Here is a 27,646-nt window from a genome sequence, read left to right as displayed (position 1 = left end):
TATTTTATTTATTTGAAAGAGTTACAGAGAGAGGTAGAGACAGAGAGAGAGGTCTTCCATCCGCTGGTTCACTCTCCAAATGGCCTCCAAGGCCAGAGCTGAGCCGATCTGAAGCCTGGAGCCAGGAGCTTCTTCCAGGTCTCCCACATGGGTGCAGGGGCCCAAGCACTTGGGCATCTTCTACTGCTTTCCCAGGCCACAGCAGAGAGCTGGATCAGAAGTGGAGCAGCCAGGACTCGAACCAGTGCCCATGTGGGAACTTTACGGGGCTTTAACACGCTGTACCACAGCGCCGGCCCCTCCCCTGTGTGATGGCTTATTCAATATAACAAGGTGTTGTTAACCCCTTGTTACAGGCAAGGAAACTGAGGCACAGAGGCATTGAGGAGCTTGCTCATGGCCTCAGATTTGTTGGTACAGGAGCCTCATGGAGACCCCAGTGCTCTGGGCCCGGAGACCTGGTGGCCCTGAGTGGGTCACCCTCCTCCTGCCTTCTTCCCCCTCCTCCAGACGAATCCACAGCAAAACCCCAGGGAGCAGTGGACGGACGTTCAGGGAGTGGCTAAGACGCCAGTTGGGTGGCTGTGTCCCATGTCAGAGTGGTCGGGTCTGATTGCCGCCTCCGGCTCCTGGCTCTAGGTTCCGACTCCTGCAGACCCTGGCAGCCAGTGGTGACGGCTTAGGGACGAGGGTCCTTGTCACCCACATGGGAGACCTGGATTGAGCTCCTGGCTCCCAGATTTGGCCTGAGCCCAACTGTGGCTGTTGCAGGAATTTGGGGAGTGAAGCAGCAGATGTGAGTGTTTGCTCTCTCTCTAGAAGCCCCGGGGAGATGGAAGGTGCTAGAAGCCGTAGCACTCAGGCCTGATTGTCATACGGAGGTGCTACTCCTACCAAGTGTAGGAAATATATAGAGTTCTGTCTGATTATAAGACTGAGCGCCATGGGCGATGGCGGAACAGCTGGAACCCCCCGACTCCGCCACTGCAATGAGATGGAGACGTTTATGGCCCAGGAGCTCCGGGGCAGGGCTGGAAGGCCACAGCCTCCTGACTGTCCAGGCCTGCACAGGAGACCCCTGAGTGGGTTCTGAGGTTGGACATGGAGTCAGGGTGTGTGTGTGTGTGTGTGTGTGTGTGTGTGTTTGCGCAGCAGCGGGGACGTTAGGGTGTGGGAGGGGCATAGCCAACGCGAGCCCTCCCTGTCACTCTTCCCAAGCACTGGGGAAGTCTCTGGACACAAGATGAGCATGGCTGGGTTCTACGTGGCACAGATGGACAAGGTCGGCACAAAGCTAGACGTGGACCACAGAGTGAACGCGGGGAGGTCTGAAGAGAAGCAGAACGAAGCGGCAGGGTCCCCAGCTGGAGAGCACCAGGAGCAAGTGGAGCTTATCTCTCCTTGCAGCCGAGGGAGAACGCGCCACGGGGAGCAGGCGTGCCTGGGTGGGTGTCGGGAGGGCTTCTTAGAGGATGTGGGCCTAGACACATGACTGGCGGGGGGCGGGGGGGGAGGCAGCTCTCTGCTGGTGCACCTGGGAAAGCAGTGGAAGATGGCCCTAGTCCTTGGGCCCCTGCACCTGTGTGGAAGGCCCAGGAGATGCTCCTGGCTCCTGGCTTCAGTCTGGCCCAGCCCCGACTATTGGAGCCATTTGGGGAGTGAACCAGCAGATGAAAAAGTCCCTGGAGGGGTCGGTGCTGTGGCGTAGCAGGTAAAGCCGCCACCTGCACTGCTGGCATCCCATGTGGGCGCCGGCTCAAGTCCTGGCTGCTCCACTTCTGATCCAGCTCTCTGCTATGGCCTGGGAAAGCAGTAGAAGATGACCCGGGTCCTTGGGCACCTGCACCCACGTGGAAGACCTGGAAGAAGCTCCCGGCTCCTGGCCTCAGATCAGTGCAACTTCAGCTATTGCGGCCAACTGGGGAGTGAACCAGCAGATGGAAGACCTCTCTCTCTCTCTTTCTCTTTAATACATATTTTCATGATTTTTTAAAAAAAGATTTATTTATTTATTTGAAAGACAACTATGGTGAGAGAGAGAGAGAGAGAGAGAGATTCTGTATTTGTTGGTCCACTCCCCAAATGTCTGTAACAGCCAGGGCTGAGCCAGGCTGAAGCCAGGAGCCTGGAGCTCCATCCAGGTCTCCCACATGAGTGGCAGAGCCCGAGGACTTGGGCCATCTTCCGCTGCTTTTTCAGCTGCATGAGCAGGGAGTTGTATTGAAAGTAGGGCAGCTGGGCCTCCATCTGGCACTCCTAAGGGACGCTGGCGTCAGAGGTGCCCCAGCTTGCTGTGCCACAGCGCCAGTCCTTTACAACCTGGAAGACTCACCATATGCCTGGACTTCAAAATATTTTTCACAAAAATAAGCTACCTTTAAAGTTTTTTATTGTATTGGAAAAGCAGAGTGACAGAGAGAGAGAGAGAGAGAGAGAGAGAATCTTCCATCTCCTGGTTCACTCCCCAAATGCCCAATAGCCAGACTGGGCGAGGCTGAAGCCAGGAGCCAGGAACTCCGTCTGGGTCTCCCATGTGGGTGGCAGGGATACAAGGACTTGGATCATCGTCTGTTACCTCCTAGAGTCCATTAGCAGGAACCTGGATTGAAAGCAGACGATCCACACTTGAACGGGCGCTCTCATGTGGCGTGTACATGTCCCAAGTGACCACACCGCTGGCTGAGTGGCTTAATGCCCAGCCCAGAGTCATCTTTTGATTTCATTGTCTGCAAACTCTGAAGTGCCCATGGACGGTCCAGCTGCCCCAGTCTCCACCACTCCCTACTGCCCCTGATGCTCAAGTCATAGCCAATTCTGATTTCTTAGCCTACCCGTGCTGTGGGTTTTCTTCAAGTAGAGAAATACTGCTCTCTATCTGGGTCTCCATCGAAAGGGAAAAATCCAGCCAGAACGGGGAGAGAGATCATGCGTCCCATGTGCCAGGAGGCCTGGTCTCGGAGCCTCCTGCCTCACACCGTGCCCCACCTGCAGTCAGTGTGGGCTCCTGCTTGCCCGTCACAGCAGGGCAGCCTGGCGCTCCTCCATCTGACACAAGGAAGTAGGATGAGCAGGCCAGGCAGGAAGCGGGGACTGGTCACTGGCCCAGGGGTGAATGCCCTGGCTCCCTCTGGGCATTCGAACGCCCCTGCTCTCAGCCTCTTTCTTCACCCTGTCCTGCAGTCGGGCTTTGTCCCTTCCCACTCATCTCCAGAAGCTCCCGTGCCCCTCCGGGATCCTGTCTGCCTCTGGGACTCACTCTCCGCTCACCCCACGGCCGAGTCCTCTTCCGGGGACCCCCTACACTGCTGTCCGATGTCAGGCACATGGAAATCCCCCCGCACTCACTGTCTCGGTGCCCCCGCGCTTGCCTGGGAAAGAGCGCACATCTTATCTTACTTCTTTTTCTTTTCTTTCTTTCTTCTTCTTCTTTTTTTTTTTTTTTTGAATGTGGGGACTTTCCGGTGAAAACCGGAAAACCTGCTAGACAAATTCGAAAAGATCTATAACACTGTATCTTATCTTATTTCCATCACAGTGTCTGCCGTGGGCCCTGGTCCACCAGGCTGGATGTGTCCGGGGAAACCACGCGCACACGGTGTCGTCGTTGGAGAGTGACACCTGTCAATGTGTTTGTGCTGCTGCTGACCTGATGCGAGGGGCTCTCCATTTTATGGGAAACTCATATTATGAAAAAACTATGCATCTATACCAACATTTTTGTACCAAAATAAGACTGATTCTTTCCCCATGGACTTTCTGGAGCAGTCTTGGGCGTATTCCTAGCTCCTGATACCGCAGAGCTAATGTTTATAGTGCTCTTGCTTTGCGCCAGTTCTGATGCAAGTGTTCACAGGGTTGACGAGCGGATATTTCGAAAAGCAGACACCTTGCTGAAATGTCACAAAGGCGGCGCACCTGTGTAACCAAGTCCAGGGGAAGAGGCAGGACCTCGCCAGCACCCGGAAGCTGTGCACCTGCCGCATCCTGATGCCCATCCCAACAAGGCTGTCACCTCTGCCCTCAGCCCTGACACTGCAGACCGGTTCTGCCTGTCGGAACTTCGCGTAAGCAGGAGCACACAGCACGTGCCCTCCAGGTCTGACGCCCTTCAGCCAACCTTGTTTTCTGAGGTTCACCCAGGCAGACGCTGTTTGTTTATTTTTGTGGCTGTGTAATATTCCACTGCAAGCCCTCTTCTGTACTCCGCACAAACTTTGGGGACTTCGTTTCCAGTTTGGGCTGGTTACAAGTTGTGCTGTGTGTGTCTTTGGGAGTCATTGGATGTTTACTGTTAGGTGTATGGCTAGGGATGGAATTGAGAGTCCTATGCTTTCAAAGGGTCTGCCACACAGTTTTCAAAAATGTTAAAATGGGGCCGGTGCTGTGGCGTAGCGGGTAAGGCCACTGCCTGCAGAGCCGGCTTCCCATATGGGCACTGGTTTGAGTCCTGGCCCACACTTCCAACCCAGCTCTCTGCTATGGCCTGGGAAAGCAGTAGAAGATGGCCCAAGTCCTTGGATCCCTGCACCTGCGTGGGAGACCTCAAAGAAACTCCTGGCTTCGGATCGGTGCAGCTCCGGTCGTTGCGGTCATCTGGGGAATGAACCAGTGGATGGAAGACCTCTCTCTCTCTCTCTCTGCCTCTGTAACTCTGCCTTTCAAATAAATAAATAAATACATCTTAAAAATGTGTTAAAACATTCACTTAGTTCTAGGTACTACTAGTGTCCTTGTTTTACAGAGCGCAAACCTGAGGCTCAGAAAAGTGGGCTGATTTATCTGTAGCCCCACAGCTGGTGAAGATCGGGGCTTTTGTGATTTCTGTATTTTTACATAGGGTTAGGAAGGGGCCGGCACTGTGGCACAGTGGGTTAAAGCCCTGGCCTGCAGTGCCGGCATCCCATATGGGTGCTGGTTCGAGACCCGGCTGCTCCACTTCCGATCCAGCTCTCTGCTATGGCCTGGGAAAGCAGTGGAAGATGGCCCAAGTCCTTGGGCCCCTGCACCCACCTGGGAGACCTGGAAGAAGCTCCTGGCTTCGGATTGGCACAGCTCCAGCCATTGCGGCCATTTGGGGGAATGAACCATTGGATGAAAGACCTCTCTCTCTGTCTCTACATCTCTCTGTAACTCTGTCTTTCAAATAAATAAAATAAATCTTTAAAAAAAAAAAGAAAATGCCCTTCCCTCCTCAAAGTTATGAAAATAATTCTTGCATGCCTTCCAGTGCTTTCATGGTTCCATTAAAATTTGCTTTATTCAGTCCACTTGGAAGTTATCATAGTGTACATGCTATAGTATGGGCACAATTGTACTTTTTTTTTTTAAAAAAAAGTATTTGAAAGGCAGAGTATCAGGGAGAGAGGGAGAGAGAGAGAGGGAGGGGGAGAGGGAGAGGGAGAGGGAGAGGGGGAGAGGGAGAGGGAGAGGGAGGGAGGAAGGGAGAGGGAGAGAATCTTCCAGCCACTGATTCATGCCAATAGCCTGAGGAGCCAGGGCTGGGCCAGACTGAATCTAGGAGCCTGGAACTCCATCTGGGTCTCCCATACGGGTGGCAGGGGCCCAAGTACTTGAGCCATCACCTGCTCCCTCCAAAGATAAACAGTAACAGGATATTGGCTCGGAAGTAGAGTAACCAGGCTGGACCCAGGCACACTGGGATGGGATCTGGGCACCCCAAGTGGTGACTTCAGGCACTGGGCCCGATGCCTACCCCTTCACGTGTTTTTCTGGTTCATCTTATTCATAGGTAGATCTGTTTTGGTTGCTGTTGTTGCCAGTATAAATGGAGACTACTCTTCGGCTGTTGCTCTGACTTCTTGTTTAACACGAGAGCCGCTCCCCACTATGCTGCATTTCTGCACCCTGCTGCCCTCCTGAGCCACATGATCGCTGGTGGTGACTTTCCAGTGACTGTCCTGGATTTTCCAAATGTCCATTGGTGGCATCTGCAGAGTGTGGGTTTTAACTCCTTCATTCCGTATTTTCATAGCTCCAATTTTTGAATTCTTTTAAAATTGCATAGGACAGTATTTTCAATTCAACCTTGAGTGGTGGAGGTGATAATAGCCATCTTTATCTTGCTCCCAATCTTATTGAAACACCTCCAGCATTTTCCTCTTGCTTGAAAAAAAAAATCACAGTAAGGACTCATTTACTGATTCCTCTTTTATTTATTTACTTATTGTGTAAAGATTCATTTATTTGAAAGGCAGAATAACAGAGACAGAGGGAGAGACACAGACAGAGATCTTCCATCTACTTTCCAAGTGGCTGCAACAGCCAGGTCTGGGCCAGACCAAAGCCAGGAGTCTCATCTTGGCGCCCCGTGTGGGTGGCAGGGCCAAGCGCTTGTCTTGGCTGCGTCAGCCGGGAGCTGGAACAGAAGCAGAGAAGCCGGAACTTGACTGCCGTGCCGTGTGAGCATCCCAAGGGTCAGTGTCACATCGGAGTCACAAGCAGCGGCTTAGCCCTCTGTGCCCCAGCGCCAGCTTCCGCTTTCCCGTTTATTGAATGTATTTATGAAGAATTGGGACTGAGCTCTGAGAAATGCGTTTTCCTGGGCCTTCTCTCTCTTTGGGTGTATTAATGTGATGCGTCCCACTGATAAATTTACCAGTGCCGAACAATCCTTGTCTTCATGAAATAACCTCCATGGAGAGAGAATGATTACTTTGATGAGCATGTTGGATTCTATTTGCTAATAATTAGTTGGGGTTTTGAAAAATATATATTTATAAATGAATCAACGCTATAGCTTGATTTTTGTGTAGCTTCTGTTTGTATAGCTTTTGTTGTTAATGTTATTCCTGCTTTGAAAAGTAATTTAGAATATTAAGGGGCCAGCATTGTGGCATTGGGGGTAAAGCTGCTGCCTGTGGCACCGGCATCCCAATCGGGTGCTTGTTCGAGTCCCAGCTGCTCCACTTCTGATCCAGCTCCCTGCTAATGCGCTTGGGAAAAGCAGTGGAAGATGGCCCAAGTGTGTGGGCCCCTGTGCCCACCTGGGAGACCCGGAAGAAGCTCCAGGTTCCTGGCTTCAGATTGGCCCAGCCCCGGGCTTCTGTGGCCATTTGGGGAATGAACCAGTGCATGGAAGACCTCTCTCTCTCTCTCTCTCTCTCTCTCTCTCTCTCTTTCTGTAACTCTGCCTTTCACATAAATAAAGTGAATCTTAAAAAAAGAATACAAGCAGGGATGTGGAGCAAATGGAACCAAAACATGTTGATGAGAAAGCAAAATGGGAAAACCACTTTGGAGAAAGGTTTGTTAGTTATAAAAGCTACACACACGCCTGCCTCTGGCCCAGAGTCTCCACTCCTGCGTTTTCATCCATGTGAAGATGCCTATAAAGTGACTTGGGGCAGGAATGGTCACGGGAGCTTGGTCCCTGTGGGTCGCAAACTAGGAACAGCCGAAGTATCCACGAACAGGCGAGTGGGTAAGCAAACGTCTAGATTCCTTCCGTGCAGTATTACCCAGCACGAGAAAGGAGCACCCGCAGCCCTTGTGTAGACGTTGTGCAGGATGGCAGAAGCCAGACACGCCAGAGTCCCTCCAAGGAGCGTGCGTTTCTGCCCACGGGAAGCTGTTACGGGCTTCGAAGCCCCGCTCTCTCTCCAGGCGAGCAGAACCCCCACTCTCTCTGCTCCCGCCCCCCTCCCACAAGAAAAGGCATTTCTGTTTAACTGGCCACCTCCTTGCCTCCTTAGGACCCATAAAAAATCCAGAACCTGACGGTCTTTCTGAAGGCGGCCAAGCTCTGGGTGTGGCGTGCTGTCTCCCTGTGGCGTTGAGGTCCTGCTCCTCACAGCCAGTGGTGTTGAGCATCTGTTCGTGTGCTCTTGGGCGTTTGTAGACCTGAGAATATTTTCTCCTCTTCTCCAGTCTTCTTTCAGCTTTATGGATGTTGTTTTTTTTTTTTTAAATAATTTATTTATTTATTTGAAAGGCAGAGTTACAGAGAGGCAGAGGCAGAGAGAGAGAGAGAGAGAGGTCTTCCATCCACTGGTTCACTCCCCAAATGGCTGCAGTGGCTGGAGCTGGGCTGATCCGAGGCCAGGAGCCAGGAGCTTCTTCCAGGTCTCCCATGTGGGTGCAGGGGCCCAAACACTTGGCCCATCTTCCACTGCTTTCCCAGGCCACAGCAGAGAGCTGGATCAGAACTGGAGCAGCTGGGACTTGAACCCGCGCCCTGTGGGATGCCAGCACTGCAGGTGGCGACTTTACCTGCTATGCCACAGCACCAGACCCTTGATGGTCCTTCAGTGCACAGAAGTTTAAACTTTAATGAAGCTGAATTTGTTTCTTTTTTTGCTGTGGCTTCTTGGACTTTCGAGTTTGGCCCTAAGAAAGCTTTGTCTAGCCCGGATCATGGAGCTTTACTCCGACGTTCTTATCTTAGAGGTTTGTACTTTTAGCTCTTACGTGAGGCCTCTGGCGCACTTGGAGCTGAGACTGACTGCTCTCTTCTGCACTGAACAGAAGTGACCGGTGTGACTGTGGAGGCCGAGCAGCCCTAGGAGCTGCCAGCAGTGAGCTGGAGACCCAGGGGACCAGCGCTGTGGGGCAGAGCGGAGCCCGCAGGCTGGGGCCGGCGTTGTGGTGCAGCGAACACAGACTCTGGCTTGGAACGCCCGCTTTCCATATCGGAGTGGCAGCTTGAACCCGGGCTGCCGTGCTTCAGGTCCGGCTTCCTGCCGGGGTGGAGGAGCCCGTGGAGGACGGCCCAAGTACTTGTGCCCCTGCCACTCACGTGGGAGACTTGGATGGCGCCTGGGGCTCCTGGCTTCTGCAAGCATTTGGGGAGTGAACCAGTGGATGGAAACTCTGTCTCCTTCGCTCTCTCTGTCTCTGTCTCTCCCTCTCTGTCACTCTTTCAAATAAACAAATCTTAAATGACAAAAATAAGACCGATACCCCGGAGCCCGAAGCAGAGCTGATGTCTCAGAGTCTGCAGGCGGGAGGCGTTCTCTCTCTCTCACTCCAGGTCTTCCACGGGTGGGGTGAGGTTCACGCACATTGAGGAAGGCATCTTTACTTGGCTTGCCCGCCCAGAGGCCGATCTCACTCAGAAACACCCTCGCCGACACACCCCGAGATCTGCACCTCTCGCGGCCCAGGCAGGTCGACACATAAAGTTCACCATCTCCAGGGTGAGGAGTGGGGGTGCCGGCTGCCTCTGGAAGCTGGCAACAGCAAGGGGGCAGACTCCGCGCCGGAGCACCCGGAAGGCACGCGGCCCTGCTGACCCCTCGATGTCTCCCGGGGCGATCCAGTCTGGGCTTCTGCTCTCCTGAGCTGCAGATAGGAAGCGCGTGCTGGTTAAGCCGCTAGTTCGTGGCAGTTTGGTCCAGCAGCAACGGGAGACTCACGCACAGTAGGAGACCAGCCTGATGCTAGCTGTGGGTTTGTTCTATAAGCTCTTTATTAGGAAGTTCCTTTTGATTGTGAGTTTGTTGAGTGATTTTTAAAAAAGATTTATTTTATTTATTTGAAAGTCAGAGTTACACAGAGAGAGGAGAAGGAGAGAGAGAGAGAGAGAGAGAGAGAGAGAGGTCTTCCAACTGCTGGTTCACTCCCCAGATGGCTGCAAAGGCGAGAGCTGCACCGATCCGAAGCCAGGAGCCAGGAGCTTCTTCCAGGTCTCCCACATGGGTGCAGGGGCCCAAGCGCTTGGACCATCTTCCGATGCTTTCCCAGGCCATAGCAGAGAGCTGGGTCGGAAGTGGAGCAGCCGGGACTCGAACCGGCGCCCATATGAGATGCCGACACTGATGGCGGCAGCTTTACCAGCCATGCCACAGCGCCAGCCCCTACTTCAGTGTTTTATTCTGTGACAGTCCCTCCAGTTTGACACTTGTAAGTATGCATGTACACATACATTTATTTTGAAATTGTTTATTTGTATGTATTTAGAAAGCAGAAAAGGAGAGAGAGAGAGAGAGAGAGAGAGAGAGAGAGAGCGCTTCCATCCACTGGTTCACTCCCCTAGTGCCTACAACAAACAGCCAGCGACAGACCAGGAACCTCAACTCCATCTGGGTTTCCCATGTGGGTGGCAGGGACCCGAGCACTTGAGCCATCGTGTGCTGTCTCCCGGGGTGTCCACTAACAGAGCTGGAATTGGAAGCGCAGGCGGGACTTGGCCTCAGGCCCTCTGTTACAGGATGTGCGCGTCCCAAGCAGTGTCTCAACCGCTGTGCCAGACGCCGGCCCCAGGGCCTGTGCTGGACCCGCAGGCGTAGCCCGAATCCAGCTGCATCTGCTGGAGCCCAGCCTACCTCTCACCTCCTCTGTGTCCTGCCCTGCAGCCAGGCCAGGCCCAGGCCGCGCAGCCCAGAACCCGCTTGGAGACGCATGCTTGTCCTCTACTAGCAAAGAGCCCCGGGGGTCCCCGGGCCGGGGGAGGGGCGCCTTGCCCGGCAGATCTTTGCTTATCCAGCCTCATAATCCCTTTCTAAAGATGGCGCCGAGGACTGGTTTGGGGCCAATTTTTGCCTCTGTTGCTTTCTTCCAAGAGAGGAAGAAACGACAGGGCCATTTGGGGACATGGACTGCAGGCCTGAGCATTTATGCATGCTTATTTAAGAAACGCGTGTGTTGTGCTTCCTGAGCACCAGGCCCACTCCTCCGTTGGGTGCTGTGGTCGTCACCACCACCCGGACAAAAAACTGAGGTGCAGGGAACAGAGAACTTATCTAAGGCCCGGAGCCAGTAAACAGAAACGGCAGGACTTGATCCTGGCCTGGATCAGAGCATTAAATGAGGGTTAGAGCAGCTGACTACCGGGCTGAGGGCGAGAGGGCCTTGCCTGTCCTACCCAGACCTGCAAGAGAGGCCGATGGCGTCCCTATGAGGATACTTTACAAAGTTGGTGGAGGAGCCGGCGCTGTGGGGTAGCAGGTTAAGCCTCTGTCCGCAGTGCCAGCATCCCGTATAGGCGCTGGTTTGAGTCCCAGCTGTTCCACTTCCAATCCAGCTCCCTGCTAATGGCCTGGGAAAGCAGCAGAAGGTGGTCCAAGTGCTTAGGCCTCTGCACCGGCGTGGGAGACCAGGAGAAGCTCCTGGCTCCTGGCTTTGGCCTGGTGGCAACTGGGGAGTGAATCAGCCACTGGAAAATTCTCCCCCCCCCCCTCTATTTCTCTCTCTCTCCTTCTCTCTCTGTATCTCTGCCTTTCAAGTAAGTAAATAAATCTTTTTTAAAAAGTTCGTAGAAAATGGAACTAAAGGGTAAGTTTATTTTGGTGCAAACATTTTTTTTTTTAATGTGGTAGAGAGAGGGAGGGGGGAGGGAGAGAATGAAGCAAGTGCTCCCGTGTGCTGGGTCATTCCCTGAATGCCTGAACAGCTGGAGCTGGGCTGAGGCCAAAGCTGGGAGCCGGGACTCGGTGCAGGTCTCCCAGGTGTGTGGCAGGAGTCCAGTCACTTGAGCCATCACTCCCCGGGCAGCACTTCGGTTGAAAGCTGAACTTGGGAGCAGAGCCAAGGTTGAACCCGGGCACTTTGCTGTGGGCTGTGTGGGTCCTAATTAGCATCTTCAATTATGTATCTAGAAAAAAAATGAAATCCGTGTGTATGAGGACTCTAAAAAGCCATGGAAAATGCATGTTACGAAAATACTGTGCATGCATTGCAAACTTTTTTTTTGCACCAAAGCGAACTATCATTTTTTTTTAAGTTATTTTCTTTCTTTGAAAGGCAGAGTGACAGAGAGACAGGAAGAGACAAAAAGAGAAAGAGATCATCCATCTGCTGGTTCATTCTCCAAATGACAGCCAAGGACGCCATCCGGGTCTCCCACGTGGGTGCAGGGGCCCAGGCACTTGGGCCGTCCTCTGCTGCTTTCCCAGGTGCATTAGCAGGGAGCTGGATCAGAAGCAGAGCAGCCGGGACGTGAATCAGGGCTCTGATGTGGGATGGGTGGTTTACCCCGCTGTGCCACACCAGCCCCCAAACTCACCTTCTCATTCCATGAACTCTCAGAAGTGTTTTACAATAGAGGGGCCAGGCCATGGAGGCCCTGGAGACTCATGTGAGACTCTTCCTGGGGTCCCTGGAGCTGGGGGGTGGGCACCAGGCTGCAGTCTTGGGGGAGCCCACCTCCCAGGAGTCCTCCTGACCGGAGTGGGGGGATCTCCTGGTTCCCGCATTCCTCAGCGGCAGGTTCCTCCAGCCGCATCACCCTGCCTGTGCTAACGGCCAAGGAGCCAGGTCAGGCCACTGGGTCAGGGACAGCCCGGAAGGAGTGGGGTGGAGGCGGCCGCCCATATAACCGGCCAGGTCCTCTTCCCACCAGTTCCCGGCCTGGGTCCTCGCAGCCTCGGGACCATGGTGCTGCTGTGGCTGCTGCTGTGGGGGCTGCCCACTTTCCTCCTGGGGGTCTTCCTCTGGGTGGTCCTGGTCCACTTCTTCACCACGCACATCCCCGCCTCCATGCAGCACCCCGCCAAGGTGCGCTTCCTGCACTGCTTGTTCCTGTACGTGATCACGCTGGTGAGTGACCCCGGCCTTGTCGCTCCTCTGCCCCTTCCCCTCCCCCGCAAGGCAGGCTCTTTTCTATCTGCCGTACCCCTTCCCTCCCTTTCTCCCCCCCCACTTCCCAACACCCTCCCCTTCTTCCTTTAACAGCAAACAATTAGCAAGTGCCACTTACCAGCCTCCCTTTCTTAAGGTTCTACACCAATTTGAGGCCCAGTCTCTCTGCCCTCCAAGGGCTGCTGGCCCGACAGGGTTGACCCCTCTTACCCTCACCCTCCGCGCACCTCCTGGCCCCCAGGTGGTTCCCCTGCTCGATCGTGCACACCTTGAAGGCAGGGCGTGTCCCAGTCACTTCTGTAAACCCCGCGCACGCAGGAACCACTCAGTGTTTCGGGGTGGCCGGCCCGGCCAGGCTCTGAGCAGGGGTTCCGGGCTGGGCTCAGGCCGATCAGTGCCTGCCCGGAGTTGCAGCTGATTTGGAAACAGAGGTTTGACATCGTGTAGGTGGCCGGTGATTGGGGTTAATCCCGATGTCCCCCCCACCGGGGAGACCTGGTAGTGGCCTGGGGGATCATGGTGGTTCCGTGAGGCAGGGGTGGGCAGCGTGGGGAGGGGGCAGATGGATAAAGAGCACAGATTGCCCGCATCTCCATCCCGGCTCTGCCCGCAGCTCTTGGGCCATTGCGTCATCTCTGTGTTTCAGTTTCCTCTTCTGTGAAATGGGTACAGTAGCACTGATCTCATTAGGTGGGGAACAGGATTAGATGCCGCATGCTCAGGGTTAATGTATTTAGAAATGTTGGTAAGTAACACGTTTCCATGGGGCTGGAATTTTCTCAGTGGCTACGGGTCACTTGGAGAAACGAGCAGTCTAGTTTAAAACAGCAGCTGACCAAGTCAGCAGGAGATCCTGTTCTACTCACCCTGGTCGTGTGCCTCTCTGGAGATCAAACCGCCTCAAGCCAGGGGCTGCAATCTGTATGGAACACCAGATGCACCTGCCTGGGGACCCAGGACTGAAAATGAGGTTCCCTAGGGGACCCCGGGATGTTTCCAGCCTTTCGTGGTTCTCTGGGGGAGCCACCCACAAGCTCAGCGTCTCCCGGGACACCTGTTGCGGGTCGCTCACGGGACGCTGAGGTAGACCACGCTTGGTTCTGATGAGGAATTCGGTCTGAGATGTCCCTCCTGGTCCCTTAGCTTTGGTTCCCCCGCCCACTACCCCACCCAGGGCACACTGCCTGTCACAGGGTGACCAGGAGGAGAAGGAGGACATCCAAGTAGTTCATGTCCATTCGCTTCCAGGAGACGGAGAGAGGGAGGACAAGAAGTCGAAGGAGGAAAAATCTAAAACGATCGATGGCCTTGCTGTGGTGTCAGACAGGCTGGGCCTGCACCCCAAGTCCCCATGTACAGCTTTGGGGCCTCATGTTTTTGAGCCTCAGTTCTCTCTTTCTTTTTAAAGATTTTATTTATTTGAAAGTCAGAGTTAGAGAGAGAGGAGAGAGTGCTGTATCTGCTGGTTCGCTTCCCAGAGGGCGGGGCCAGGCTGAAGCCGGGAGCCAGGGGCTTCTTCCAGGTCTCCGGCGTGGATGGCAGGGACCCAAACACTCGGGCCATCTTCCGCTGCTTTTCCTGGGCCATGGCAGTGGAGACAGGACTTGAACTGGTGTCCCTGTGGGCTGCTGCTGTCCTGCGCAGTGGCTTTACCTGCTACGCGACAACACCAGGCTCAGGTTTCAATTCTGTCCCCCGAGAAGTTAAGGGACAAGGAAGGCGTTTGATGGGCAGATGTGAGGATACAGTGAGAGCATCGACAGTGCACAGCACAGCACAGCGCAGGCGCGGAGAAGGGAGAAGTACGCACATCGGTTGTGGTGCGCTTATCAAGTCCCTGAGGCGCATACGGCATTTCCTTAACTACTCGGGGTTTAAAATGTGCCAGGAATGACTCCACCCTGACTCGATGAGAGGAAGGGTAATACAACAATCACTGTATTGTATTTTAAAGGACAAATGGCCCTAGAGCTTTTTGAAATAAATATTTATTTATCTATTTATTTATTTGTAAGGCAGAGTTACAGAGAGACAGAGGCAGAGAGAGAGAGAGAGAGAGAGAGAGGTCTTCCATCCGCTGGTTCACTCCCCAGATGGCTGCAACAGCAGGAGCTGTGCTGATCCAAAGCCAGGAGCCAGGAGCTTCTTCCAGGTCTCCCATGTGGGTGCAGGGGCCCAAGGACTTAGGCCATCTTCCACTGCCTTCCCAGGCCACAGCAGAGAGCTGGATCAGAAGTGGAGCAGCTGGGACTTGAATAGACGCCCATATGGGATTCTGGCGCTGCAGGCGGCCACTTTAACCACTACACCACGGTGCCGGCCCCTTGAAATTCTTTAACTGGACACTGACTCATCTGCTCATTAGAGACGAGAGGCGCGACACTCCATCTCTGCGGGCAGACGCGTGTGCAGTTGCATTCAGCCTCAGAGGCGCTCGAAAGCGTTCTGGGCAGGTCCCGAGGCCAACGCTGTGAGGGGGACCTGGGGGCTTCGGGAGGCCGTGACTCTTGAGCGTGGAAATGGAAGCAACCTGGAGTTGGTCCACCTGGTGGACAGCTGCAAAGGCTTCCCCAGGGAGTAGAGGGAGGCCCGGAGGAGCCCAGAGTGTGTGGCAAGCCACAGCGGGGATTAGAACTGAAACCAGCCGGCAGCCAAAGAAACAGTGCCGTGCCGGCGGCTCAGGGCTGGGCTGGGGAAGGCTCACGGTGGCTCAGCACGGGGGCCTGGGCGTTCTCACCCAGGGGTCGAGGACTGGGAAGAGCAGGTCACCCCCACCGTGCAGGCCAGCTCGCTGTCCCTTTGGGAGGTCTCTCCATGGGCAGGACACCCGAGGGCATCTCGCAGGGCTTGGGACCAGACCCAGCGGGAGCAAGCAGGTGGGACTCGTGCTCGCCCAGACCTGCCGGGGAGCTGCTCCACGGGCACGGCCGCGTCCCATCCCTGCGCCTGCCCTCTCTTTCTGAAAGGGAAGTGGCAGCCCGGGGAGGGGCTGCCCTGCCGGCTGAGGGTGTGGCTCACTTTGAGCCCCCGTCTGCTTGACTCCGAAACCCAGGATCTTTCTGGTTTGCTGGCTGAGGTCTCACGCTCTGCACCGCACGTGGACCGCATGCCTTGTTTTCACCATCTGTTAAGAGGAGGCTGATGACCGTGTTTGACAGGAGCCGCTGAGGAGTCTAAGACCAACTGGACCAGACTGGCACCAAGGCCTCGAGGAAGGCTCAGCTGCGCTATCACTGGCATCCCCTGCATATTGCCATTATCTTCCCATTACTATCGTCACCCCATGACCAAGGCACCCCAAATGCAGGGTCCTGGGAGACACGACCCCAAATGGTTGAAATGTCCTTAGTACACGAAATACCATAACCGTATGGTATGGAAGACACAGGTGTTGGTTGTTAATCCTTAGAGTGAGCATATGTATTTATTTAAAGATTTTATTTATTTATTTGAGTGGTGGAGTTACAGTGAGAGTGAGAGACAGAGAGAGAGCTATCTTTCATCCACTGGTTCACTCCCCAAATGGCTGAAGCAGAACTGATCTGAAGCCAGGAGCCAGGAGCTTCTTCTGGGTCTCCCACATGGGTGCAGGGGCTCAAGCACCTGGGCCATCTTCGACTGCTTTCCCAGGCCATAGCAGAGAGCTGGATTGGAAGTAGAACAGCTGGGACTCGAACTGGAGCCCATATGGGATGCAGGTGCTGCAGGCAGAGAATTAACCTTCTGCACCACAATGCTGGCCCCGCATATTCGGTTAAAAACACATTTGGCAAATGGGTCATTCCTGTGCCATTCCTCCCCCTTCCTGAGCCCACAGCAGGCATCTCCAATTGATCGCACGCCTCTTTCTGTTGGACCCAAACACAGCCTGTGAATTCTCCATCACCCTGATCGTGGACACAGGTGATGGAACACCTTTGTCCTTGTGGGCTGGAGCCAGCCAGATCCCTTGGACATCTAAGAACGCAGCCCCAGCACCTGGTTAGGAATTGCTGCTGTGTCACCCCGTAGCACAAAGGCCACCAGTGGACACATGTGCAATGCAGAGAAAGTCAGACTGAGCTCATTCTTTTTTGCTTTTTTTTTTTTTTTTTTTTAAGAGGCAGTTACAGACAGAGAGAGGGAGAGACAGAGAGAGAGATCCTCCAACCTCTAGTTCATTCCCTAAATAGCTGCAATGGTTGGAACTGGGCCCATCTGAAGCCAGGAGCCAGGAGCTTCTTCTGGGTCTCCCAGGTGGGTGCAGGGGCCCAAGCACTTGGGCCATCTTCTACTGCTTTCCCAGGCCACAGCAGAGAGCTGGATCTGAAGTGGAGCAGCTGGGACTAGAACTGGCGCCCATATGGGATGCTGGTGCTGCAGGCAGAGGCTTAACCCACTACGCCACAGCATTGGCCCCTTGTTTTTGTTTTTTTAAGATGTATTTGTTTGGGGCCAGTATTGTGGCACAGCGGGTTAAACCGCTGCTTGCGACATCAGCTTCCCATATGGGCTCCAGTTTGAGTGCTGGCTGCTCCATTTCTGATCCAGCTCTCTGCTAATGCGCCTGGGAAAACAGCAGAAGATGGCCCAAGTGCTTGGGTCACTGTGCCCCTGTGGGAGACCTTGATGGAGCTCCTGGCTCCTGGCTTTGGCCTGGCCCAGCCCTGGCTGTTTTAGCCATTTGGGAAAGTAAAGCAGCAGATGGAAGCTCTCTCTCTCTCTCTTTACGTTTCTCCCTCTCTCTCTGTAACTCTGCCTTTCAAATAAATAAATAAATCTTAACAAAAAAATTTAGAAGGAAGAGAGAGAGAGAGAGAGAGAGAGAGAGAGAGAGAGAGATCTCTGCTAGTTCACTCCCCAAGTGGCCTCAACAGCTAGGGCTGAACCATGCTGAAGGCAGGAGCCAGGAGCTCCCTCCAGCTTTCCCGTGTGGGTGGCAGGGGCTGAGCACTTGGGCCGTCACCTGCCACCTCCCCAGGTGCATTAGCAGGGAGCTGCATCAGAAGCAGAGCGGCCAGGACTCAGGACTCAAACAGGCGCTCCCGATACCACAAGTGGCAGCCACACTGCCGGTACCTGAACTGAATCTTGTACCTGGGGTCCACTTGCTCGATACTAGCCCACTCCTGAGAAATAGCGGATCCACGCCCGAGGGTGCTGTCCCTATGACTAATCGCCTCTTAGTCCTGCTCCTTGATAACATTACCAAGGGTTTTGGAGGGGACGTTAAACCATGGCAATAGCATTTTCAATCAAGACCATTTGGAAGGAAAGGTCTAAAAATCCAGCCCCCAAACTGGACAGCACCGGAAGCCCACCGCCTCTGGGTGCGTGCAGAAGGCTGGTGAGAAACTGAAAACCTCCTAGCAGGGTGTTAGGGAGTACCTGCCTGGCCTGCCCTCCCCCCCGGCCCCTCCCCTTACATCTAACTCTCCTCTTCACCTCCACAGGGGAACATATTGGAGAAGCTGGGCATTTGCCCCATGCCTAAATTTGCCCGTTTTGTGCACGACCTCGTGATCATAAAGAAGGACCCCAAGGTGGCGGTGACCAACCTGCGTTTCGGCTCGGTGCCCGTGAGGCTGTTCCAGCCCACGGCCCCGTCCTCCGGCCCCCGGCGAGGCATCATCTTCTACCACGGTGGGGGAGCCGTGTTCGGGAGTCTGGGTAAGGAGCCTCCCACGGGTTCGGACGTCAGGGGTTCCAATCCGAGCCCAGCGCTGCCCCGTCTCCCTGGAGCGCCCCATAGGAGTAACAGAGCCACCACCGCCTGGAGGAGCCGTCCCGGGAGCCCAGACCGCGCGGGGATGCAGCCTCCGGGGAAATCAGCCTACAAGGCAATGGGAGGGTCACGGTGGGGCCAGGCTTGTCCCAGCGGGGCTGTGGGCCCTGTGAGGACGCTTCCCCTCCCTCCCCACGCACAGCTGTCCTGCTGTCCTGTCTGCCCCACAGTGGGCTCAGACCTGCGCATTTCCTTCCATCTCTGAGCAGCGCTGGGGGCTGAGACCCCACTTCTCCTTCCCACGGGCTTCACCCTGGGCTCCGCCTCTCCTCTTGCCCTGCACACTCTGGTCCTCAGGCAGCAGACGGAGGGGTCTCTGAGATCGACCCATCAGAGCTGGTCATCTGGTGCTTAAGCCGCGCCCGGGCCCCTCTGTGAAGCCCACTCCCACAGCTGTGAGGCTCTGACCCAGCTGGCGCTGCCCACCGAGGGCACCCGGTCCCACGTGGCTGCCCCCTGCCTTCCCTGTGCTCAGCTAAGGCTCTCATGCCGCGGACACGCGGGCTCCTCCCCCTGGGGCCTCTGCACTTGCTGTTTGCTGGGATTCCCGAGTCCCACCTCCCCCGCGCAGTGTTGACCACCCTCACTGCTCCCAGGTCCCTCCCCAGAGCCCCACCCCCCAGCATCTCATCTAAAGAACGCTCCCTGCCCACCTGCCGCCCCGCCCTCTCTCTGTCCCCCCGCCGCCCCCCGACACTGTCCTTGTCATGTTCTTTCCTGCACTCGTCCCAGCCTGAACTTACCCGCTCCTGCTGGTGTCTCCCTGCTCACTGTCTCCGCCACTGGGAAAGGGAGCACCCAGCGCCCAGAGAACACCCCGCTTCCTCCGCGGCAGGGTCCTGCTCCCTGTCTATTGTCCTAGTGTTCTGAATGCGTGCAGGCTGACGGCGGGGTTTGTGGACGATGTACGCACAGGTGGAAGCATGGGCACGCGGGAGCCGGCCTGGCCATGTACACAGGCGGACCTCTCCCCTCCATGGGAGTAGCTTCCCCGAGACGCAGGTGCACCGGCTGCCACCTGATGGCGGGTGGCAGTGTTGGCTCTGGCTCTGAGCACACAGGGCGCCAGAGGCCTCCCTGTCCGACAAGACCTGGACTACCCCCACCAAGGGCCGCCCTGGTCCCAGACCACTCTTCTGTTTCAGTCGCTGCCCCGCCCCACCACGTGCGTGGGGGGGGCGTTCTCCGCCCCCGTTGAGGGTGACGTCACTTCCATAGGCGGACCCGAGGTTGCCCAGCAACAACAGGGGCTTTCCAAAAATTCATGGACAGTGGAGTTCCAGTGAGTGTATTCGGTGCTAAAAAGCTTGGCAGTCCATGCCTAGTTATCACGACACGGGTTCCCGGGAACTGTGAAGCCCTCGTGGTTACTGAGCGCTAACGTGACCTCCTCATACCACTCACACATAGCATGCCTCTTCATACCAGACACACATAACATGGCATCTCCATACCACACACATAACATGGACTGTTCATACCACACACACATTACCTGGCCTCCTCACACCACACACACAATGTGAACTCCTTGTACCACACACACATAACGTGGCATCTCCATACCACACATGCTAACGTGGCATCTTCATACCACACACATATAACATGGCATCTCCATAACACACACATAACGTGGCATCTCCATCCCCCACACACATATCCTGACTCGGCCGCTGCCCTCCGAGCTCCACTCCCGGCTGCACCGTCCTCACCTCGCAGCCCTGCACGGGCAAGGTGTGCACCACCTCTGCCACCCCCGAGCCCTGATGCCCGCACCCCACTCCCGGGATTCTGCTCTCTGGGCGTGGGGTTCAGCCTGGCCGTGAGCCCTCGTGGACCTGCCCCAGGGCCTCCATGGGCAGCTGAAGCTGAGAACAGCAGAGATTCTGTGCCCCCACTGGGCCTGGACGCCCTGCACACCATGTTACCCGACCTCGCTCAAGCACATCAGGTGTCCCAAGCCGCTGCTGGAACTGTAACGACACCTGCATGACGTTGCGCGAATGTCGTAGGGAGGCAGGTCCAGCACGCTGGCCGTGGCTCTGTCCATCCCAAATCACCAAGGCTCCATGGCCCTCAAATGCCCCCCAGTGCGAGCAAACACTGCAGGAGGTCAGCTCCCCGTGCCCTTGACGTCCAGGGACAGGGCTGACGTCAGCTGGGCATGGCTTGTGGGCTTTGTCCCTGCTGAGGTGGCCAGAGTCACTTCAGAGACCCAGGCACAGGGACAAAGACGGGATGTCACACCATGCCTCCTTTGTCACCTGGCTCTCCCTGGGTGTGGTGGCAACGCGGGGCCCCTCTCACGGCACTGTCTCGTCTTGCAGATTGCTACCACAGCCTGTGCAGCTTCCTGGCCCGGGAGACCGACTCTGTGGTACTCTCAGTTGGGTGAGTTGCTGGAGACAGCGGTGGGTGTTCTACGGCGGGTGGGGAGCGAAATGGGAGGATTCTGGGTAAGGATAGGATAGAGAGAGGCCCTGTGCCCCATCAGGCACTCCCACACATCCCCCTGAGACAGGTGCAGCTCTGCTCAGAATAGCAAGACCTGGCCATGGGAGCCAATGATGGAAGCAGCAGGTAAAGCCGCCACTAGTGACTCCCGCATCCCACATGAGCACCAGATCTGAGTCCCGGCCGCTCTGCTTCAAATCCAGCTTCCTGCTGATGTGCCCGGGAAGGCAGCAGAGGATGGCCTAAGAGCTTGGGTCCCTGTCACCCAGCTGGGAGACTAGGATGGATTCCTGGCTCCTGGATTCAGCCTGGCCCAGATTTGCCTATTGAGATTATTTGGGGAGTGAACCAATAGATGGAAGATTTCTCTCTCTCTCTCTCTCTCTCTCTCTCTCTCTCTCTCTCTCCTTTGCTTTGGGTCACTCTGCCTTTCGAATAAATAAATGAATAAATATATATTAAATAAACAAATACAAATGTTAACATCAGCCCAAATGCCCATGAGCAGAGAAGGCGTGAAAAACGGTGCCATCATGCATATTAGGTTCCATGGCCACGAAGGTATTAGCGGATGCCACAGAGGCATGGAGGTAGGTAAACCGAAGGCCACGCCACAATGTGCACAAGTCTTAGTCATATGAAATTACATAAACAGCTCCAGAAAGTTGTATCATCTGATATGTTCTAGGAATAGAACCCCAATGATGGGATCACAGCCGGGAAGGGCGGGTCCAGCACCCAGGCTCCCCCTTTCTCAGCTGGGGGAGGGTTGGGGACGAGGGAGGGCACCCTAGGAGGGCTGTGGTGTTGGTCCTGCGGTGCTTGTTGCATGGTCCAAACTGCCTTTAACTGCTGGCCGTGCACGAGACCCGCACGGAGTCCCCAGCTGCTGGCTTTGCCTTGGTCCAGCCTTGGCCATGGCTGCATCTGGCGAGTGAACCAATGGGTGGGAGCGCTGTCTGTCTGTCTCTGTCTCTCAAATAAGTGAATACAAGCAAACAAACCAAACAGCCACCTAACCAGCTGCCTGCTGCTCATGGAGAGATTAACGTGCAGTTTCTTCAGACACAACCCAGGTCCTTTGGAAAGAAAAAGGAGGAGGGGGGCCTGGGAGTGGGGGGTGGGGTGGGGTCTATGCAGTAGGATGTGCCTCTGGAGCCAGAGATCATGGTCGGGGGTAGCAGGTTGCAGATGGCAAGTGAGACGCATGGAAGATATCCTCTCTGTCAACAACTCCTGAAAATGTGGCTGCCCCAGGCAGTGTGACCTAGAGAAAGTCACCTGGCCTCTCTGCTCGTCTCTGATGAGATGGGGAAGCAATATCTTTCCAGCATTCACCAATATCCCTCCCAGCAGGTTTACCATGGGGTCCCAAATTTGGCCATTAGCACTTCCTCTCCAAAGGCTGTGTGGTCTTAGGAAGACCCCCGCAGAGGAAGAGGGAGGGGTGTGACGAGCGCCGGCTCCAACACCTGCGGGAGATTGTGCAGTGCAGCACCACTGTGGACGTCCAGAAAGACCCGGCACGGCAATGCAGTTCTAAGAGAGGCAGTGGAGCCACACAGGCAGAGAGGGGCCACCATCGACAGTGCCGGGCGGGGACTCCCTGAGGGACCCTGAAACTCGGGGAGGTGGCACTGGTGCCGGTGTCCCCTGACTTCTCTATTTTTTAAAATATTTATTTATTTACCTGAAAGGTAGAATTACAGAGAAGAGAGGGGAAGAGATGGAGAGAGAGAGAGAGAGAGAGAGATCTTCCATCTGCTGATTCACTCCCCAAACGGCCGCGACAGATGGGACTGGGCCAGTCTGAAGCCAGGAGCCAGGAGCCAGGAGCCAGGAGCCAGGAGCTTCTTCCAGGTCTCCCAGATGGGTTCAGGGCCGCAAGCAGTTGAGGCGTCCTCCACTGCTTTGCAAGGCCATTAGCAGAGAGCTGGATTGGAAGTGGAGCAGCTGGGAATTGAACTGGTGCCCGCATGGGATGCTGGTGCCACACATGGCAGCTTTACTGACAGGGCCACAGCGCCGGCCCTGGCTGACTTCTCTGCAGGATAAGTGGGACACCCTCCCAGCTCCTGGAGGAAACCGGATTTTGTCCTCTTGGTTCTGCAAAGCACACCCTCCCCGCCAGGTGGCATCTCAGCCCCTTTGCACTGCTGTAACAACGCGCAGAGGCTGGGGGCTGCCCCAACACACAGCTGTGTCCCCCTCCTGGAGGCTGGGAGCCCAGACCAGGGCGCCACGTGGCTGGGTGTGGTGAGGACCCTGTTTTGGCTGCAGATGCTGACTGTTCCTTGCATCCCACGGGGAGGAAGGGAAGTCAGAGGGTGCTCAGGGCGAGTGTTAGGGCCCCATCTTCGTGACTTAATCACCCCCAAGGCCCACCTACTGGAGCCCCAGCCTCGTGGGGTGGGAGTTGAGCCAAGGGATTCAGGGGAACAAGCGTTCAGTCCACGGCTGAGGCCGAGAGATGGGTGCAGGGGAGCGTGGGGACTTTTCTGCCGCTTCTTGGTGGTCAGAGATTGCCCCAGTGGGAAGCTCAGAGTGGGTTATAGCAGTCACAGCGTCCGGGCAGACGGGCAGCATGAGTGGGCGTGTTCCCTGCGTGGGAAGACAGAGGGAACCGAGCGCTCGCGGCTCCCGGCTGCTGGGCCGGCTCCCAGCAGGGGCCCAGTCGTGGCAGGTGTTCTGCCCTGTTTAAGTGGGAACTTGCGTGGACACCACTGGTGTCTTGATCAGCACATTGCTCAGGGCAGAGATAGAGCCAAGCGCCCTGTCTTGGTCCCTGACCTTGGAGCCACTGTGGAAGGACGCAGGATTCACGTCCGACAGAGGGCAGCAGAGTTCTAAGTGGCCCTGCACACCGGGGGCTCCTCATGGCGGCACAGCTAGGGAGGAAGAAGAGAGTGGGAGGGTGCTGAGCCCTTAAGCTGGGACACAAGCGGAACCACTGTTCTTATTCACTTCATCCTTTAAATAGAAAAAAAAATGTGGCTGTGACTCTAACGGTTTGAAATCCAGGACCCTTTATCAGTTCTTCCAAATGTAAGCTGAGGATTCATATATACCTGTGGACGCTTTGACATAATACATTACAAACACAGTCCGCTACCTGGGATCAACCTCAGCCAGCAATCTCAGGAAAGCGTGTTGAGAAAAGCTCCCTAATCCAGCAGTGTGGCCGACCTTTCGCAGTGTCCTGTCCCATCCTCCTTGCTGTCGCCCGAGTCCCAGTTCGTGCACCAGTTAGCTGGTGCTTCCCCCTGTAGGGGCTCCTTGGGAAGCCCCTCTTCCTTGCTCTTGGTTTTAGGGGACACCTGCCTCAGGATGCTCTGGACCAAACTTGGGGGGCTGCTTGCCGTCGGCCTCTGGTCCCTGGGCCGTCCCCAGCTGCAGCTGCGCCTCTTCCTGCCTCATTCGCCTTCGCACATCTGCGCCCTCAGGGCACCTCTCACTCTTCCCTTCCCCATCTCCTGAGCCCAGGGCAGAGGGCAACTGTGCCCGTCCCTGGGAGAGAACGCGCCTTACTCACTAAATTTCAGGTTTCAACAGCAGTCCTGGCTGGAGGCAACTTCCCCCTGACCTTGGCCTTGTGGTCCCTCCCCCCTCTCTGCTGATGGCCAGGGACCCGGCAGTGGCTGTGCTGGCCTTTCGCTGTCACTGCTGGCTGCCTCACTTTCAGAGCAAGTGGTTTTCCAGGTGCCTGATCCGGGTGTATGGGAACAGACAGAGGACAGGTTGGAAGGCAGGAACCCCGGGCTGGCTGGCTCCGGCCAAGTTCTGCCCGCCCCTTAGGGGCAGAGGGAACACAATCCTGTCTTAGCAGAGTCATTCTGAGGACCTGGTCAGGTTGTGGTCTCACAAGGGGGGTTGGAGGCATGGTTCCCACGGCCCCTTGTGACACTGGTCCACACGGGGTGGGCCTTGCTCCTATGTCCTCCCCAGGTACCGCAAGCTTCCCGACTACCACAGCCCCATCATCACCAAGGACTGCCTGAACGCCTCCATCCACTTCCTGAAGGCCCTGGACACCTACGGGGTAGACCCCGCCCGAGTAGTGCTCTGCGGAGAGAGCATTGGAGGCGGGGCTGTGGCCGTCACCACGCAGAGCTTGGTGGGGCGCCCGGATCTCCCCCGGATCCGGGCTCAGGTCCTGATTAACCCAATTGTCCAGGCTGTCAATCTGCAGCTGCCATCCTTCCGACAGAACCAGAGGGTTCCGTTCCTGACTCGCAAGTTCGTGGTGACCGTGGTGTGTCAATACATGAACATCCACCGCTCCTGGCATCGCGCCCTCTTGACGGGTGCTTTCATACCCCCGGAAGCCTGGAGCAAGTACAAGAAGTGGCTCAGCTCGGACAATATCCCCAAGAGGTTCAAAACCAAGAGCCACCAGCCCAGCTTCCCCGCCCCTTTCAACGAGGCCGCCTACCTGGAGATGAAGCACCTTCTGGACGTCGAAAACTCGCCCATCCTAGCAGAAGACGAGGTCATTGCTCAGCTCCCGGAGGCCTTCGTGGTGAGCTGCGGGAATGACATCCTCCGAGATGACGCCCTGCTCTACAGGAAGCGCCTGGAGGACCAGGGCGTGCCCGTGACCTGGCACCACGCGGAGGACGGCTTCCACGGGTCTGTGATCTTGTTCGATAAGAAACATCTCTCGTTCCCGTGCTCCCAGGAAATCATGAATGCCGTGGTCTGTTACATAAAGGGCATCTGACGGTGGCCCCAGGTCCCGAGAGGGAGGGGCGGCGTGGCCTCCTGCACCTGCTGGGTCCCTGGGTGCGTACTCGCTGAGGGACAGAGATGCTGAGTCAGCGCTAGACCCACGTGGGGAGGCTGAGAAGTAAGCCCGGAACAGTGCCGCTTAGAGTTCAAGTCCATCCCCCTCGCAGGTGGGCGGCCGGCGCTATCTGTCCCACCACTGCCATCACGTGGCAGCCGCAGCAGAGGGGGTGGGGATGCCCTGGTGACTTCTCATTGCCGTGACACGCATGTATATGCAGAATAAATGCCAACATCTGGTCTCTGTGTCCCCGGTGACTCTGTACCACGATGACGATGCCTGGCGTGGGCCACGGCTTCTGCCAGGACTGGAGTCACCTGACAGGGGTCACCTGACAGCTCTGGCTCAAGTGTCACTCAGAGTGATCCCAGTGAGCCTGGGAGATGCTGTGGCCACCGCGTGGGAGACCCGGGAGAAGCTCCTGGTCCTGGCTCCTGGCTTTGTATCAGCTTAGCTCTGGCCATTGCAGGCATTTGGGGAGTGAACCAGCAGATGGAAGACCTTTTTCTCCGACTCTCCCTCCCTCTCTCTCTCTGTAACTCTGGCTTATCCCCCCAGTGGCTGCAACAGCTGGAGCTGAGCCCCTCCAAAGCCAGGAGCCAGGAGCTTCTTCTGGGTCTCCCATGTGGGTGCAGGGACCCAAGGACTTGTGCCATCCTTTGCTGATTTCCCAGGCATTTTAGCAAGGAGCTGGATGGGAAGTGGAGCAGCCAGGACTTGAACCGGTGCCAATATGGAGTGTCGGTGCTGCTGCAGGCAGGGGTTTTAACCTGCTTTGCCATGACGCCGGTCCCATAAATAAATCTTAAAAAAACAAACAAACAAAAAAACTGCACAGGCCTGGCTTGCTAAGCTGAGCTCCAAGACGTTGGCAGATTTCTCTGGGGGTCGGCGTGGTGGTGGGTTAGCCCGATCCCGCCGGCCTGAGTGTGTGCGCCCCTTTGCCGCGGGAGGCGAATTGAAAGCTGTTCTCTCCCTTCCCCGCCAGCCTCGGAGTCAGGTGCAACTGGAGGACAGGCGATCTCAGAGCGAGATGGGCCCGCAGCAGGGCCGCCAGCGGGGGGCGCGGGCGCGGCCGGGAGGGGTCCTCCTTGGGAACACCATCAGAGCCAGTGGCGGCCCAGGACCTAGCGCATCATTCAATGACTGAGTCACCGTGGAAGACACCGAGAGAGAGTGCTGCTTCCTGCCGCAGGGGGCACGCTCCCAGACTGCCCAGGGGGAGGGGTCAGCAGGTCTGCTTGCTCCTAAAGAGGCTGGTTCCCCCGGGTCAGGGGCCCTGGGGCTGGGATGCACCTGCCGGGCGCATGGTCCCCCTGGGCTGCTCCGTGTGGCTCCCACGGGCCTCGGCGGGCAGGCAGAACCAGCGCCAACAGGAAGGTCAGTCCGCGCGCCGCGCTCCAAGTGGGAGCAGTTTCTGCGCCTCCAGTGTTTGCTGGCAGCAGCCGTGCGGGTGCGGGCGGGGTGGATTCCGGAGAGGACCGGTCTCCTGGCTGTGACTGGGGGCTCCTCTTGCCCGAGAGCCACAGCGCAGGGTTTTGCCATCTCTGGGCCCAGCAGGTGGTCCTGCGCCAGTGGCTTCCGTGCGCAGCCACCTTCGCTGCCCGTGGCCGCAGCCTCCTTTGGTCCCACTCGGGCAGTTTGCCGCAGAGCGACACCAGCGAGGCCCCTTCCCTGCGCACCCCCTCTCCCTCGCTGTGGCCATGACCTCTAAGGTGACCTCTGGATCTTGTGCTGCAGGCCGGGACGGGTCCTGCTCTCTGGGACGCCCCGTCTCTGCGTGGACCCCGGCTCACACAACATGTACAACACTGGCTTGTTTCTGCGCCTTTGATCCAATGGGCGCGCGGGCCTGGCTGTAGTGGGCCAGGGCGGTGCCTGCAGGAAGCTCGCGGTCTGGAGCTCTTGTACACTGCGCGAGTGTAGAAAGCAGAGCTGGCCCAGTCCTGGGCTAAGACGGCGAAGCTGCACTGCGGCCGCGCGCAGGTAGAGGCCGTGACTGCTGCGGTCCTTCCGCACGGTGGGGAGGAAGAGGCACCACCTGCTGCCCAAAGGCCAGGGCCGGCCTGCGTTTCTTCCTCCGGTCGAACCAGGAGAGCAGC

At 56.4% G+C, this 27,646-nt stretch overlaps 1 protein-coding gene and 1 non-coding gene across 2 annotated transcripts; one reads left to right on the top strand and one right to left on the bottom strand.

Moving 5' to 3' along the window:
- Positions 1 to 3,449: 3,449 nt before the first annotated feature.
- On the bottom strand, positions 3,450 to 3,511 carry LOC127487756 (U7 small nuclear RNA). Its single transcript, XR_007914889.1, has one exon. It is a non-coding gene; the product is annotated as a U7 small nuclear RNA (small nuclear RNA).
- An 8,775-nt stretch (positions 3,512 to 12,286) lies between these two features.
- Positions 12,287 to 25,783, top strand: AADACL4 (arylacetamide deacetylase like 4). The gene is made up of 4 exons (XM_002721513.5): positions 12,287 to 12,495; positions 17,970 to 18,186; positions 20,632 to 20,695; positions 24,704 to 25,783. The coding sequence occupies exons 1-4, from the start codon at positions 12,331 to 12,333 to the stop codon at positions 25,476 to 25,478; spliced, it is 1,221 nt and encodes a 406-aa protein (XP_002721559.1). The 5' UTR covers positions 12,287 to 12,330; the 3' UTR covers positions 25,479 to 25,783.
- Positions 25,784 to 27,646: the final 1,863 nt, after the last annotated feature.

The sequence above is a fragment of the Oryctolagus cuniculus genome, chromosome 7, assembly GCF_964237555.1.
Source record: "Oryctolagus cuniculus chromosome 7, mOryCun1.1, whole genome shotgun sequence".
In the NCBI taxonomy this organism is placed as follows: domain Eukaryota; kingdom Metazoa; phylum Chordata; class Mammalia; order Lagomorpha; family Leporidae; genus Oryctolagus; species Oryctolagus cuniculus.
The sequence above is the reverse complement of the archived record's forward strand: the minus strand, read 5'-3'. Positions and strand labels throughout refer to the sequence as shown.

Excerpts from the sequence above, each read along its gene's own strand:
- AADACL4 (XM_002721513.5), top strand. The coding sequence starts at position 12,331 with ATGGTGCTGCTGTGGCTGCTGCTGTGGGGGCTGCCCACTTTCCTCCTG. Across the intron at positions 18,187-20,631 it reads AGCCGTGTTCGGGAGTCTGG|ATTGCTACCACAGCCTGTGC; the intron begins GTAAGGAGCCTC and ends CTCGTCTTGCAG. Across the intron at positions 20,696-24,703 it reads TCTGTGGTACTCTCAGTTGG|GTACCGCAAGCTTCCCGACT; the intron begins GTGAGTTGCTGG and ends TGTCCTCCCCAG.